This window comes from Sceloporus undulatus, chromosome 5 (genome assembly GCF_019175285.1).
Source record: "Sceloporus undulatus isolate JIND9_A2432 ecotype Alabama chromosome 5, SceUnd_v1.1, whole genome shotgun sequence".
NCBI lineage: Eukaryota > Metazoa > Chordata > Lepidosauria > Squamata > Phrynosomatidae > Sceloporus > Sceloporus undulatus.
Genome location: NC_056526.1, coordinates 30595932 through 30610637, shown reverse-complemented (window position 1 = coordinate 30610637; position 14706 = coordinate 30595932). Strand labels below are relative to the sequence as shown.

General features: G+C 40.9%; 1 protein-coding gene across 2 annotated transcripts in view; it reads left to right on the top strand.

Moving 5' to 3' along the window:
• SYN3 (synapsin III) overlaps positions 1–14706 on the top strand; it is a 1385441-nt gene that overhangs the window by 1143770 nt on the left and 226965 nt on the right. The window contains exons 1-2 of one of the 2 annotated variants that reach the window (XM_042466642.1): positions 5230–5250; positions 5830–6292. In XM_042466642.1, the coding sequence (XP_042322576.1) occupies positions 5979–6292 (314 nt within the window). In that variant the 5' untranslated portion in view covers positions 5230–5250; positions 5830–5978. Of the gene's footprint in view, positions 1–5229; positions 5251–5829; positions 6293–14706 lie in introns of those variants that run through there. The other variant, XM_042466641.1, reaches the window with a different exon arrangement.

Genomic DNA, 14706 nt, shown 5'->3' with positions numbered 1-14706 from the left:
CACTCTTCTTAATAGTCTCATATAACATTATAGATATAGCCCCAAACTGGGAAACAATTATTGCCAAGGAAGTCAGCATGTTGCTAGCTAATGAAGAAGTGCATCAGAACAACTGGTCAAGAATAATAATAATAAATAGTTAACAACAACTGCTCTCTTTTTGCCAGTGGGGAAAAACCATTTTGTTCAAACAGCCATTTGAGAAGGAACTAATTCTTGCAGAAGGTTGTTTTAATGAGGTGGTCGTGCTGTACCTTTATCTTCATTGCTTTGCTTTGAATGGTTTTAAACTATTTTAAATTAGCTCTGGTATTGCCTATTTGTTTTTTGTTTTTTACCTTTTGAACTATAATTTTCTTAGATTGTACGCCATAGGCAGGTTTGCTCTTATATATTTATTGTTTTTATGTACAGCGCTGTGCAAATCTACAGTGCTATATAAATAAATCATAGAATCATAGAATCATAGAATCGTAGAGTTGGAAGAGACCACTAGGGCCATCCAGTCCAACCCCCTGCCATGCAGGAAATCCAAATCAAAGCATCCCTGACAGATGGCCATCCAGCCTCTGTTTAAAGACCTCCAAGGAAGGAGACTCTATCACCTTCCGAGGAAGTGCATTCCACTGTCGAACAGCCCTTACTGTCAGGAAGTTCCTCCTAATGTTCAGGTGGAATCTCTTTTCCTGTAGCTTGCATCCATTGTTCCGGGTCCTGTTCTCTGGAGCAGCAGAAAACAAGCTTGCTCCCTCCTCAGTATGACATCCTTTCAAATATTTAAACAGGGCTATCATATCACCTCTTAACCTTCTTTTCTCCAGGCTAAACATCCCTAGCTCCCTAAGTCGTTCCTCATAGGGCATGGTTTCCAGACCCTTCACCATTTTTGTCGCCCTCCTTTGGACACGCTCCAGTTTCTCAATGTCCTTTCTGAATTGTGGCGCCCAGAACTGGACACAATATTCTAGGTGGGGCCTGACCAAAGCAGAATACAGTGGCACTATTACTTCTCTTGATCTAGACACTATACTTCTATTGATGCAGCCTAAAATAGCATTGGCCTTTTTAGCTGCTGCATCACACTGTTCGCTCATGTTCAACTTGTGGTCTACATAAATAATAGCATGTTCACTCATGTTCAACTTGTGGTCTAAATAAATAATAGCATACAATGCTGGAAACTGCATTGGGTCCCATATTAAGACAATGGTTGGATATACATGAAAAAAAAAACAAATAAACAACAACAACAACAACAACAGAATACTTAAATTGACAAGTTTAATGTGTATTTTGGCACTGTTATGCTAAATGCATACATAACGAAAATGGCAAACTGGACTGTGTTTGCACTGCTATGTATGTTGTGTGAGAAAACTGTATGTCCCATTACATTAATGTAAAGTTTGACTATTTTATCTTTGCATGTGAGTGAAAACAGTTCTTGTACCTTTCTTCTCAGTGTGGGAGAAAATGAATGTTCCTCTATAGTGTTTGCCTCTGTGAAACACTGGGGAGCAAAACATGTGTTTTTCATTTGCAAAAACCCTGCTTTCTGAGCAGAAAATAGATCTCCAGCACAGGAAATAGTGTTTTCTTTGCAAGATATCTATTTTCTACAAAGAGTAACCAAAAGCATGTTATGCAGAGGGATCTTTGAGACTAGATGAGAGAAAGATGTTGGTAGCATACACTTTCAGAGACTAAGGGGCTGAACAGCCCCGATCTGGCCTATCCGTGGCGCAAAAAGGAGCATTTGATGAAGCAGACTTAATCCTACGAAAGATTAAACTCTATGTATTCCTGTACTGCCTCATGCATTACCATTCCTTTGTTGTCTTAAAGCTCCCTAGAGACTAGAAGTCCTGAAAGTAGGAGACTATTCCTCTGCTGAAGCCTGCAGTTGCATCCACACTGCAGAAATCATCCAGTTTGACACCACCTTAACAGCCATGGCTCAAAGTTATGGAATTCTGGGAATTGTAGTGTTGTGGCACCAGAGCTCTCTGACAGGGAAAGCTAAATGTGTATGTCCTGCAAGTCACCTGTCAATTTAAGGCAATCTCATGAATTTCTTAGGTTTTGTTTTTTGTAAGGCAAATAATACTCTGAAGTGGTTTTCCCAGTTCTTTCCTCTGAAATACTGTACAGCCTACAACATCTGGTATTTATTGACAGTCTCCCATCAAAGTATTAGCTTCCAATATGAGGGTCGCCATGAGTCAGGGTCGAATTGAGGACAGTTAAAAATAAAAGACATCCATGCACAACACCTTGAGCTCATAAAAGAAGCCTACTATAATGCAGTTTCACAGGTTCTTAGGCTGTATACAGATCGGTCTGAAAGGCTAGCCTGTGGGTGGAGTCAGGGTGCAGCGTCTTGATGACTCATGCCCTGACTCTGCCCCAGAGCACCAGGAAGCTGTGCGCCACTCCAGACAGCATGTAGCATCATGGCACGCCTCCGGCACTGCTTCCAGATGATGCAGCACTGAAGGGGCGCCATACAGCCATGCTGCCGTGGCTATGGCACCCTTTGGAGGGTGCAAAAAGGAACTGCTTTTTGTGACTCCTTTTTGTGCCCTCCAAAGGCTGGATTGGGGCTGCGGCATAAGGTTCCCACAGCCCTGATCCGGCCAGGAAAGGGGTGGCATCCTTCTGCCCCCTAGGGGTGGTCTGTAGAGCCCCTTAGAATTTCTGTGAATCTCAGTATGAGTTTCAGCTCTTCATGCTTACTCATCTGATTATTCTTAGAGAAGTTTACATGGTCATAATACATAGACACACCATAAAACATGATAGTTTTTATTAATTAAACAAATCTCCATTGTCCTGCTTTATTGGCCAAGTAACAGTTTGACTTGTTTTTTTAAGGGCATCTGTTTTAGTTCAATAGCAAGAAAACAGCTCATCTTAACCCTGTCTTTAACAAACATGAATCTGTTATGACAGCTATGAAAACACAACGTAGACAGCCTTGAGATGATATGGGAAGAGTTCTGTGTTGTATTCATCAGAGAAGGGCAACAATGTAAGATTGGAAAATCTCTGCTTTTTCTTGTGAGAGAACCAGCAAGTTACTTGCTGGCAGTTCCCATCTGAGCTGATCCTTAATGCATCTTGCCAGGCCTTGAACATTAAATGCATTCAGCTTCTTGATTTTATTCAGATCAGTGAACTTCAAAGCTAAACTTATCTCTGCAAAGGAAGGCCCTGCTCTATTAATGCCAATCATGATATGACATAGACTCCTATCACTGTGAAATCAGGTTTTCAAGCAGACTGGGCTTTTGCAAACTCACATTACATCATGCACCTGCAAACCCAAAAACTGAAGTAGAGAAGAAAAGGTGGGAAAGGAGGTTTTAAAAAAAGGAGGGGGCAGGCGGAAGAATGCCAGATTTCTTTCATGGATTTATTTGGTAAATCTACAGAGTTCTTATTTTCTGTACTCTTCCTGGTTTGAATAATGTCACCTACCTTCATTTGATTCACTGATATAAAGGAGATGCCTTTAGCATATATGTAGGAATTTAATCTTAATGATGGCAGAGGCGTTTGCATCAAAAAAGCACAAAAGCAGGCTTTTATTTGCAAGGCCCTTACTGTAGGGGAGTGAAGAATAAGTAATGTGTCATTTAGGCAGACTTTGAAGATGGAGATGGTTTCTGTAATTCTGAAGGATTAGTATGGATTCCTCCCTGCCCCCCCCCCCCCCATTGTATGCTCTTACTGAGCTGCCTCTGGCTTCCCTGATAAGCAGGCGTCACAAAAGACCTTTGTAACTCATTGAGTTATGTGACATGGCTCTGCTGTAATCAGGAGTGACGCTCTGCAATTGTTCCTATTACCAGGCAGAATAACAATTGTCAAATTTAAAATTATAAATCAGAGTTTTAATATCCAGAGGTTTTCTTTCTCAAACAAAGAGTCGTGATGTACAATTTCAACACAGACAATCCTTTCCATTATACACGTCAATGCGTGTATAAATCATCTGGCTTTTGATTCTCCTGAAACATCTGTAGGCTGAACAGTAAGCTACTGAGATGTAGAAATATAACGGGTCAAAAGGTGCAGCCTTGGAAACAGGTTTATATAGATTTGCTCCGGTAAGCACTCATGGAGGTATTTTTTGGCACTGTTTAATCAAACTGGATGGGCATCTTTCAGGAATGCTTTAGCTATATATGCCTGCATGGCAAGGGATTGGACTACAAATTATTCTTGTGGCCCCTTCCAACTCTAAGGTTCTATGATTTTGTGATTCTGTGTGGCCAGGCTTGAACTTCACTTTTTAAAAAAAGACACAAAGTCTGCTTGGGGATCAAATTGATAGTGTCAGTAGTTTGCATTTACTGTAAGATTACAGGATAGAATATATATTGTAGCTGCTGGGGCTATAGGTTGATAGTTATTAGAAGATCAGACAATAGACCAGTTACAGCTCTGTTGCAGAGAGGTCAATTGGAACAAAAATTTGTGTGCACAGCTACACAAATGCTGACTCTATCACACCAGATCTGTAGTTTACCTGAAATATTGTCTGAGTAGATGCAACAAGTGGGATGCATGGAAACAATTTCTTTGGGAAGCAAGGAGGTCTCATGCCGCACATTTGCCCTCATGTTTCACTTGTACAATATATTGGCTCTTTCTGAAGAATAAAACTGGTGATACTGTTGGCTTTGGAAAGGGGTGGAACCTGGTTCAGTCCTGGCCAACATACCCAGTGGTGAAGGATTATTGAAATTTCACTCTACCAAAATCTGGAGGGCCATAGTTATGCATAAGGTGGTAAATAATGACATAATTCAAACCTTTGTGCTAAGGGGAATAAAATGGGGGGGAGGGGGGACATTATTCTTACCATGAATAGGCAAATACCTTTTTTTGTTCATCGTGAAGTAAATTTGCACACTTGGGGAAGCAATTTCTGCAAGTGCACAGACTTTAAAACTATAATTAAATGTTGTCCCCCCCCCCCAAAAGTAGCACTCATTATATTGTTTCCATTTTTGTGACCAATCAGCCTGAAGGAAGAGACTCCTCCCTCCATAACTGTCATCCTCTGGCCTGCGAGGGAGTGACCAGGCAGACCCAGCTCCATCAGGGCTAGCCTGAAGAAGAAGAGCCCTCCCTCCAGTCCATCTGCCTTGGCCCAGGCCTCAGAGGGAAAGAAGAACCACTGGACCTCATCCCCTTTCCCACCACCATTCCCTTCTTCTTTTGGGTCGTCTCTTTTAGATTGTAAGTCTGAGGGCAGGGAACCATCTAATTAAAATTAATAATTGTAAGCTGCTCTGAGAGCCTTTAGGGCTGAAGCGTGGGGTATAAATACCATAAATAAATAATAAATAAATCATACCTGATATTGGCCAGTGCTGAACAGGACAGATGGGAGCTGGAGTTCAACAACATTTGACACTGTTGTGTGCCTTCATGTTATTTCCAACTAATGGAGCTCTTATGATGAAGATTTGTTCAGAGGTGCTGAAGCTGAGAGAGTGTGACTTGTCCAGGGTCACCCAGTGCGTTTCGATGACTGTTGAAAGATTTGAGCCCTGGTATCTAGAGTCATAGTTCTATGCACAAACTACTACACCATGTTGGCTTCTCAACAACTTCCAGAAGACTAATGGATTTGAAAGAAACCATTAAAGTTCAGAGTGGCTTAACACCTGCCCCAAGCCTGCCTGGAGTTATTGGTTTAAAATGTTTTATTTTCATGTGTTTTTTATTTCCTTGTACAACAAAATTGCTAATTAGCTTTCCTAATTCTTCAAAGGTAAATAATCCTAACATTTTGTCTTTTTCTGTATTTTCCAGGCAAGCATACCTAAAGAACACAAGTGTCCTCCCCACTGTACAATTGAAAGTGGCAGAAGATTTCTTTTGACTAACCAGCAAGAGCCCAAATTGGCTCTTTAGCTTCTTAACACTGTGTTATTTTGTCATATTTTGGAGAAGCGATCACAATGAATTTCCTCCGAAGGCGCCTCTCAGACAGTAGTTTTGTTGCCAACTTGCCAAATGGTTATATGATGGACCTTCAGCGTCCAGATAATTCTACCAGCAACCCTGTTTCCCCAGCAACAGAGAGGAGACAGCAGTCTCTGCAGCAGCCTGCTCCTCTTTCTTCTGGTACCAGCATCTTTAGCTCCCTCTCCAGTGCCATGAAGCAGACCACACAGGCAGCGGCAGGACTGATGGAGCACTCAACAAGTCCTGCCCCTGTAGTCCAACAGAAACCCCAGATCCTCTTGGTAATTGATGATCCCCACACAGATTGGTAAGTATCCACACTTTACTGTCTTCATAGCCGTGGCTTTGGTGGATCATAAGCCAGAATCATTAATGTCTTGGGAATACATAGTTCAGATATGGGTTTTTAAAATCTAAAGTGTGTACTTATGAACAACATGGTCAACCCACAATCTCTTATCAAACTTAAAACAGTATCTAAAATATATGCTGCAACTTTTAAAATATAAAATAAAAATAAGAGCAGCAAATTAAGAAAGAATGAGGTATCACTTGTTTCACAAGACTGTGTCACTGTGAAATGGAAATTCATATCATGGTTATAAATTTGAAAGGTTGCAGAGGCAATGAACACACATAACTGATTGCAGGGTTTTCGTTATAAAATTAAACTAGAAATATATCTGGTCCCTTATTTAAAAAGCAAAACACAAGAGGGATTTTTCCCTTTTCTTTGAGATTGCAGTCTGGCCACATTTTAAAGAATAATTTTTGTTATGTTTGTCTTCTTACATTTTTTAAAAATCTTTTAAAGCTTTATGTTTTGGAAATTTTATTTTTGTACACATTTAAACAAATGATTGCTTTTTTAACTATCATCATCCAGAATGTGGCAGCCCTGCAGAAATGATAGCATGATGGTGATATTGGTGATGGTGGCAGTGATTCTTTTATTAATTTCTATACCACCTGTTCCCCAATTATTGGGACTCAATCTAGTTTATAAATTATTAAAGTCAGGAGAGATTAAAACATCAATATATTATTTCCTAAAGTATACAGTCTATAGAGTTAAAACATTTAATTTAGTTTTTATTGTCTTTAGCAAACATTGCATTCATACTGGGCGCTTTTATATACATGATAGAATGGACTTCACTACACCCAGGAGCACTAACTACTGTAGTGTACCTACTTTTCTTTCTGTACTAATCTTTCCTTGTGGTTTTTTTTTTTTTTTTTGCCTTATGTAATAACACCATGAGGCCACTAGGTGTCACCACTGACTAGGAATTCTAAAAAGGTGTGTGTGATTCCTGCCATTGGAAAGAAGACATCTCTGAATTTGGAATTCTAATTGGGGTTGGGTGGTGTTTTCTAATAATGTAAGGATAGGGTGCATTCAAACAACAGGTAATATCTCAACTTACTGTCCCTCTTTTCAGCAACATCCATCCCTCTTGCTATCTAAACAGAATCAGTACACAGTCTGTATGTATTAAAAACTCATTGACTGTTCTGTATTATTACCTTTAGTCCTAGAAAAAGCTAAAGAAGGGGAAACCCTCACTCCCCACCTCTGTACTTTACTTTGATGTAAGATTTTCCATGTTATCAGTGCCTTTGCTCAATGCAGACCACGTACTTTGGCATATTTGAATAGTTGGATGTATCCTAGCCAACAGTCCTTTAATCCACCACCAGAAAGTGGTGCAGGCAGCAGTAAACATCCCTTTATCTGGCATTGTTTAGAGTTCCACTTCCTGACGATTCCACTCTCCCCTCTCTAAATACTCCAAAATGCTATGTACACATGCCTGCTTCTACCTATGTGTCAGTCAAGCTTTAGTGTTGTCTAGCTTCAAACATAGATGTTTTCCTTTTAAGGACAGAGCTACTTCAGGCAATCAAGGTGTTCCAAGAAGTAAAGTGATGACTGTGAGAATAAAACTCTGCATGCAGAACTCAATCCAGCAGCAGGCATCCTGCATTAAGCACTAGGCAATAAGTATGGTAATTCATTCCTTAGTACTATATGCACAGCACCCAGTGGCATCACTAGGGTTGGTGTCACTCCAATGTGGTAACTCATACTGTCACAGGCTGCCTGGCACATACCCCATCTGCTCCCCTCCACCAGCCAGGTTGCCTTGATGGGAGTGGGCTTCTGCTTCCAACCAGCAGCATTTCCAGTTCTGTCAGAGCTGCTGGGCAAGAGGCAAAGGGAAGTGACCCACTTTCCCAGCCAGCCAGCAGAAGGCAGCCTCTTCCTACCAGCAGCTGCTGGTGTGGGCTGCTGCAGCACCCTGCAGCCTTTTCCTCACTTGGTCAGCAGCCTCACTAGACCTGGAAGGAGGTGTTGGGTGGCAGCAGCACCCCACACCCACTCAGTGATGAATACTTGAATCAACTAACTTGGACTTAAGTTGGACTCAAGTCACTTCAAAGCTTTTTGAAAATCTTTTAAAGGCTCCTCTGATGTGCAGTGAGAACAGATCTGCAAAGCAGATCTTAACTCCTACATTTGCTGTTCCCACTGAGAAATGCACCCTGCCTCCTTATTTTCTGGTAAAAGTTGGCTCCCAGACTTGAGGCTCAGCTTGAGACTTCACTTCAAAGTATCTTTCAAGAACTTGAGATTTAACTTGAGACTTGAAGGTAGGGATGTGAGACCTGAGATTTGGACTTAACGACTTGAATGCATCACTGCACCCACCAGTGGCTTTACCAGATGGACATCAGATGTACCCTGGCTGGTGGAGGGGGTGACCAGGGGGTCTTGTGAGTGACAGGAGTGACTGCACCACTGGATGTCACCCAGTGCAGTCCACACCCCCTACTGACAGCCCCTGAAAGCATCCTTTTGCCTATGTGGGTCTAGTGCTGCAGTGATCAGTATTGAAGTGCAAACACTCTTCATAGAAGTTCCCATAGCTATACACCCAGGAAGAATGTAAGAGTGCAGGCAGCCCTATGAACCACAACAATTCTAGCAGTTCTCATCTCCACCTGGAACAGCTGTTTTGTATAGCTGATGAGTCTTAATTGCCCATTCAAGACCAAGCCATGACATATGAAACATTTAGCAATAGAACAAGGATTGGCTCACAGCAATATTTTGTAGCAGGGAAAATCTGTTTTCCATCCAGCTGCTGTGAAAATTGCACCTATGTTTAGAGAGAACATAGTAATCGGAGATGTCTCGTTGTGCAACTCAAAAAGTCCGGGTGCTTCAACTGTGTGAGCCCTGGCTATGAAACAACATTGTGTGGTTCCCAGTCTAGTAGGTGATATGACCAGATAGGTTTCTTTGCCCATGGAAGTCATGTGATCCAGTTTTCACTAAATCAGAGCATCAGTGATAAAAGTCTGGAGAGAAGTCTTACGTTGTGTTGCCATCTAGCCACTTTCCTGTGCCTCTTTGTTGTTACCAGAATAAGTGATACTGCATACAAGCATCTTTTGTCTCTTTCCTTTGTATGACCATGCGGTAGATTTATTTTTATCAGCTATTAAATCCATCAGTTTGCTGATCTTACAACTTGACAAATTCCCCATGCATAGAGGAGTTTCCTATTTTCTGATTTTTCTGGACTTTAACACATTGGTTACAAAGCAAGCAATTTCAAAAGCCGTTTAGGATGAGACACAGCACTAGAAGATTGCTATTCCATAAATGTCTAAATTCCCATTGGTCCTTGAGTCTGAACTCACTTCCATTCTCTGTTTCAAAGATAATTTCTGTTATCAATCTGTTATCAGTCTGCTTAGGAACAAAGGAACCTTGCGGTACTCCTTAAACAAATAATAATTTCATGATAGTTTTGAGACCCTTATGTATTGCTCCTCTCCAGTCTTAGTGATCCCACAAGAAGCAAAAAGTGTAAACTTTGATGGTGTGTGTGTGTGTGTGTGTGATGTGTGCTTATTTTTGTGCAGATGGGGTACTGAATTTTCCTCTTCTGACAAACAGATGTTTATTCAGCCTGTAGTGTGCACAATCTGCATGTATTTTTGGCTTGGCAGGTGGCGCAGGCTGGCCTGAATGTTTGTTTTTGAGATTTTTGCTTAACAAACTAGATCACAATAGAAAAAGTTGAGCTGTCTAGCTGATGCTACAGAAAATTCTTTGTTTTTACCCTTTGGACAATGTATTTTTGGAACCATTTTTGCTTCTAGAGAACACCTATGTGGAATGGCTGGCCAGAAAGATGGGGAGGAGAGGGATGATGAAGACTGTAGACTTGTGTTCAAAACATGAGGAAACGGAGTGGCAGAACTTTGTGTTACTGTACACCAGCCAAATCCTGGCACATGACTTCATCAAGGAGGAAAACGTCCCACCTCTGGAACTTCCTTGCCCAGATCATTTCTAAGTGAAACTATCATGCTCTTTCTGCAGATAATTTCTCAAATAGAATTTGGTTTTGAATTGCTTGGAGCAACTGCCTGAAGCAAGAAATGTCCACACACACACACACACACACACACACACACAGCTTTTCTATATGTTTTTTAGAATTATGTATTTTTGAAACAGACTCCAATAATAACACACACTGAAACACAACATCCTATGAACGGACAAGAAAAAAAGGTCTTTTTGCTTGCACATAGCAGAAACGGATAGCCAGTAATCTCATCCATTTCGTTCAGGAAAATACTGGGTTGAAAAAATAAATAAGTAACTGGATCAAAAACTTTCTGGTCACTCTGGGAGTTGACATGAATTACTCCAGGATGAACAAAAAGTCATATAGATCTCCATTCATCCATCCATCCACCAAACCCTTTATTTATACCCTGCCTTTCTCCCATATATCACTTACAAAAAGTCAGCAAACTGCAATAAAAGATATATAAATAATAAATAAATAAATAAAAACTTTATTTATATACCGCCCTTCGAAACATCAGGGCGGTTTACAACACTACAAAATACAATACATAAAATACATGAAATAACAACGCAAAAACCACAAACAACAATACAGTTAAAATTAAAAACCCTGCCAGGTCTTCAATGCTGCTGGTAGAAGAATAAGGGGGGGGGGGGGGGAGAAAGGCGTTCAAAGGGAGGATTCAGGGGTATGCCTGCTTGAAGAGGAATGTTTTTATCCCCTTCTTAAAATGGGCCAAGGAGGTGGCCGAGCAGAGCTCAATGGGCAGCGAGTTCCAGAGGGTGGGGGCCATGATGGAAAAGGCCCTCTTAGAGGTGTTAACTAGTCTAACGTCTGGAACTACTAATAGATGCTGCCCTGTTGATCTGAGTGTGCGGGGCGGATTGTACGGAGAGAGGCGGTCCTCTAAGTACCCTGGGCCCAAGTTAGAAATATTAAAATTAAAATTAAAACAATATTAAACAATAGAATTACAGCCATTTTAAAATATCCCTTTAAAACAAAAATTGTGCAGTGGTGTCACTAGGGGGTACAGGGGGTGCTGCCCATGCTGAGTGACACCCAGAAGACAAGTACATACAATTGGGCCCTTCTGGCTTGCTGCAGTGGTGCAGACCTGATCTCCCCCCCCCCCAACCTGTGGCAAATTTCACTTAACATTTGGAGGCAAAAATTTAAGCACCCTGCTAGCAGAAAACAATTGAGTGGTTCCTTGGGACTGAGTTTAGATAAAGTAACAGAAGTACTGTAATAGAACTAATTAATAACAATAGCATTCTCTTAAGATAAGTTTGATTATACAGTGGGCCCTCCATATTCTCTGGAGTTAGGGACACTGGACCCCTGTGAAAATAGGAAAAACACAAATAAAAAATCTCTCTTTTTAAACCTGAGAACACCTCTCTAGGAATTTCTAAGTCCTTCATGGTAACTCTATGGTCAACATCTGCTGGATATTGACCACAGAATTGTGCTGGAGAACCTACAGATGCCTAGAGAAGTGTTTTTTTCTAGGAATCTCTAGGTCCTCCAGCATGACCTCTGGCAGAAGGTGAGCACAGAGTCACACCGGAGGACCTAGAGGTTCCTAGAGAAAACATATTAATCAAATCTGCAAATAATGAAATCTGCAAAAATCAAAGCTGCAAATGTGAAGGGCCAAGCATAGGGGTAGTAAATGATTAGATTGCCTTTGAAATCCATAGAACACCACATTTAAAAGCAAATTTGAAGGTTCCTGCCTAGGCAAAATATCTGGAGTGGAATGGGAAGGGAGAAAAGCTCCTCTTCTCTAACTTGGAACTGTATGCTCAGCCAGTCCTATGAATCAGCGTGTTTGTGTGTTTTTTCATGGGGCTAGTAAGAAGCCTACAATAGAAATGTTGTCTATGAAACCAAAGTGGAACTTTCCAGACCCTGCCAGAATCCACTGGCAACAATGTGTACATAAGCTAAACTCTTGCTGTTGTTTAGTTTAGCAGACAGTGTGATTTGGACTCATTGGTGCTCTTTTGTGATGAGAAACCCCCATCATACTCCTGCACTGTTTAGCTGAGTAAGGTTCCTAGGGGGTTAACAGCTGCACAGCCAGATGTCCACATTTGGATTGTACTAAATAGTGTATAATTGGCAAACAATACATGGCTTACATGCAAATCAGACTGCGCAGGGCTGCAGAAGAAAAATTGTATTAACACTGAGAGACTAAAGATGGATAGGATAATTGAAATCCACTGAAGTTAGCGACACATGTTTAAGGAAAATATATCCTGTGTTACATTCCATTAGCTATTATCATGCAAGAGTAAAAATGACTTCCTCTTCAGTGCAAATCAGTGCAGATACTCTACATACATTAAGCACTAACAGATTATAATCCACAGATGCCATCAGCAGCAAGCATTTGTCCATAGGAACCACACTATCTAGGGATGTTACTTTATACGCTCATGTATAACTCTAAAAATCACCCACCCACCCCCAAAACTTGTGTTGACTTAATGGGTCAGTGTAAATACTGTACATTAACTCTTATCCAAAAAGGAACTATCACCTTCACTCAGTAGAGTGGCAAAAGGTGAGAGTTAATTGTACAGTGGGCCCTCCATATTCTCCCAGGAGAATCTAAAAGAAGCGTAAACACTCTCTACTCTCTCTGCTGCAGCACTATTTCTTACCTTTTTGAAAGTCTAGGTGGAAAAATAGGGATGGCGGCTCAGTGCAGCACTGAGAAAGCAGTGGGTGATGGTGCTTCATTTAGGTTCTTCTGGGATGGACTAAGCTCTCACATTCTGCCACTCAACTCACAGTAGGGAATGGTTTCTTTTCTGCTAAAAGTTAATACTGTACTGTACCTTAATCTTTCCTTTACTACATGGTGTAGTGGTTTGAGTGCTGGCATGTGACTCTGAAGACCAGGGTTCAAATCCCAGCTCAGTCATGTAAACCTTGACCCAAGGTAGGGTTTACATGGCCGAGCTGGGATTAGAAACCCTGGTCTTCAGAGTCACAGTCCAGCAAGTCACACTCACTCAGCCTCAGAAAACACTGTGTTATGGTCACTTGAGCGTTGCCATAAGTTGGAAACATCTTGAAGGAATGCAACAACAACAACAATCTTCCTTTTATATCTTTTTTGTCATGTGCATGTTTTCCTATCTCCATCAGCACCTGGTCATCTCCCCCACACATTGCACAGCCACCATTTATTGTAGTTCCCTCATCATCCATCCAGCTTTTGAGTGGGCACAGTTAAGCCTGCCAGAATTTTGTAAATTCTTTAGCATCACTTGTCTTGGATTCATACTTTACATCCTTGTTATATGCCCTTAAGTTTTAACCTTGACGTATCCATGGGTCAAATCAAAATTCATAATTTTCTCCTGAAAACCTATCCTTGACTTATACAGTGGACCCTCGGTATCTGTGGAGGATCTGTTCCAGACACAGACACACACATACACACACACACACGCAGATACCAAAATCCACAGAGGCTCAAGTCCCATTGTCCTTAATGGTAGCCACCATTAGGGACAATGCAGCAAAGGTCCCTCTCATCCCTCTTATATACATGCTTTTTGGACTGGCTGGAAATTCCAAAAAGTCTAAAAAGCAGCTTTCCCAAGCTTGTGTGTGTGTGTGTGTGTGTGTGTAATAAAGACAAGTAAAGATTTTTGTGGATCTGAGTATTTATAATACATTTGGTATCATACAAATGTATTATGAATACTCAGCCTGAAAGAGAATTCAGAAGGAAAGCCTAGGCTACATTTGCAATGCAAAAATAATTCAGTTTGACACAACTTTGACTGCCATGGTTCAATGCTATATAATTCTGGAATTTGTAGTGACACCAGACTCCCAGACAGGGAAGACTAAATATCTCACAAAACTACAAACCACAGAATTCTATAGCACTGAGCCATGGCAGTTAAAGTGGTGTTACTCTGCTTTATTTCTGCAATGCAGATGCAGCCTCAGTCTGTTATGTCTAGGCTGATTTTTACCTGCACATAATGAGCTGATTAAAAACAAATCAACTTTTCAGCCCCATGTATGAAATGTCCTCAGTAGGGTATTCGCCACACACAACATAAATAAAACAAATTGGCTTCAATGTTATAAAAGTGAATCATGTGCAGAACAGACAATGATATGTGGAACCAGAGATTTAAATCTGTGAGCCACCTTGGGTCCCTTCAGGGAGAAAGGCAGCATATAAATGAAATATAAATATATATATAAATAAATAAATTGCAGCACATAACAACTGCATATTGAGGTTTTGAATATGAATGAAACCCTTGGATGTAATCAA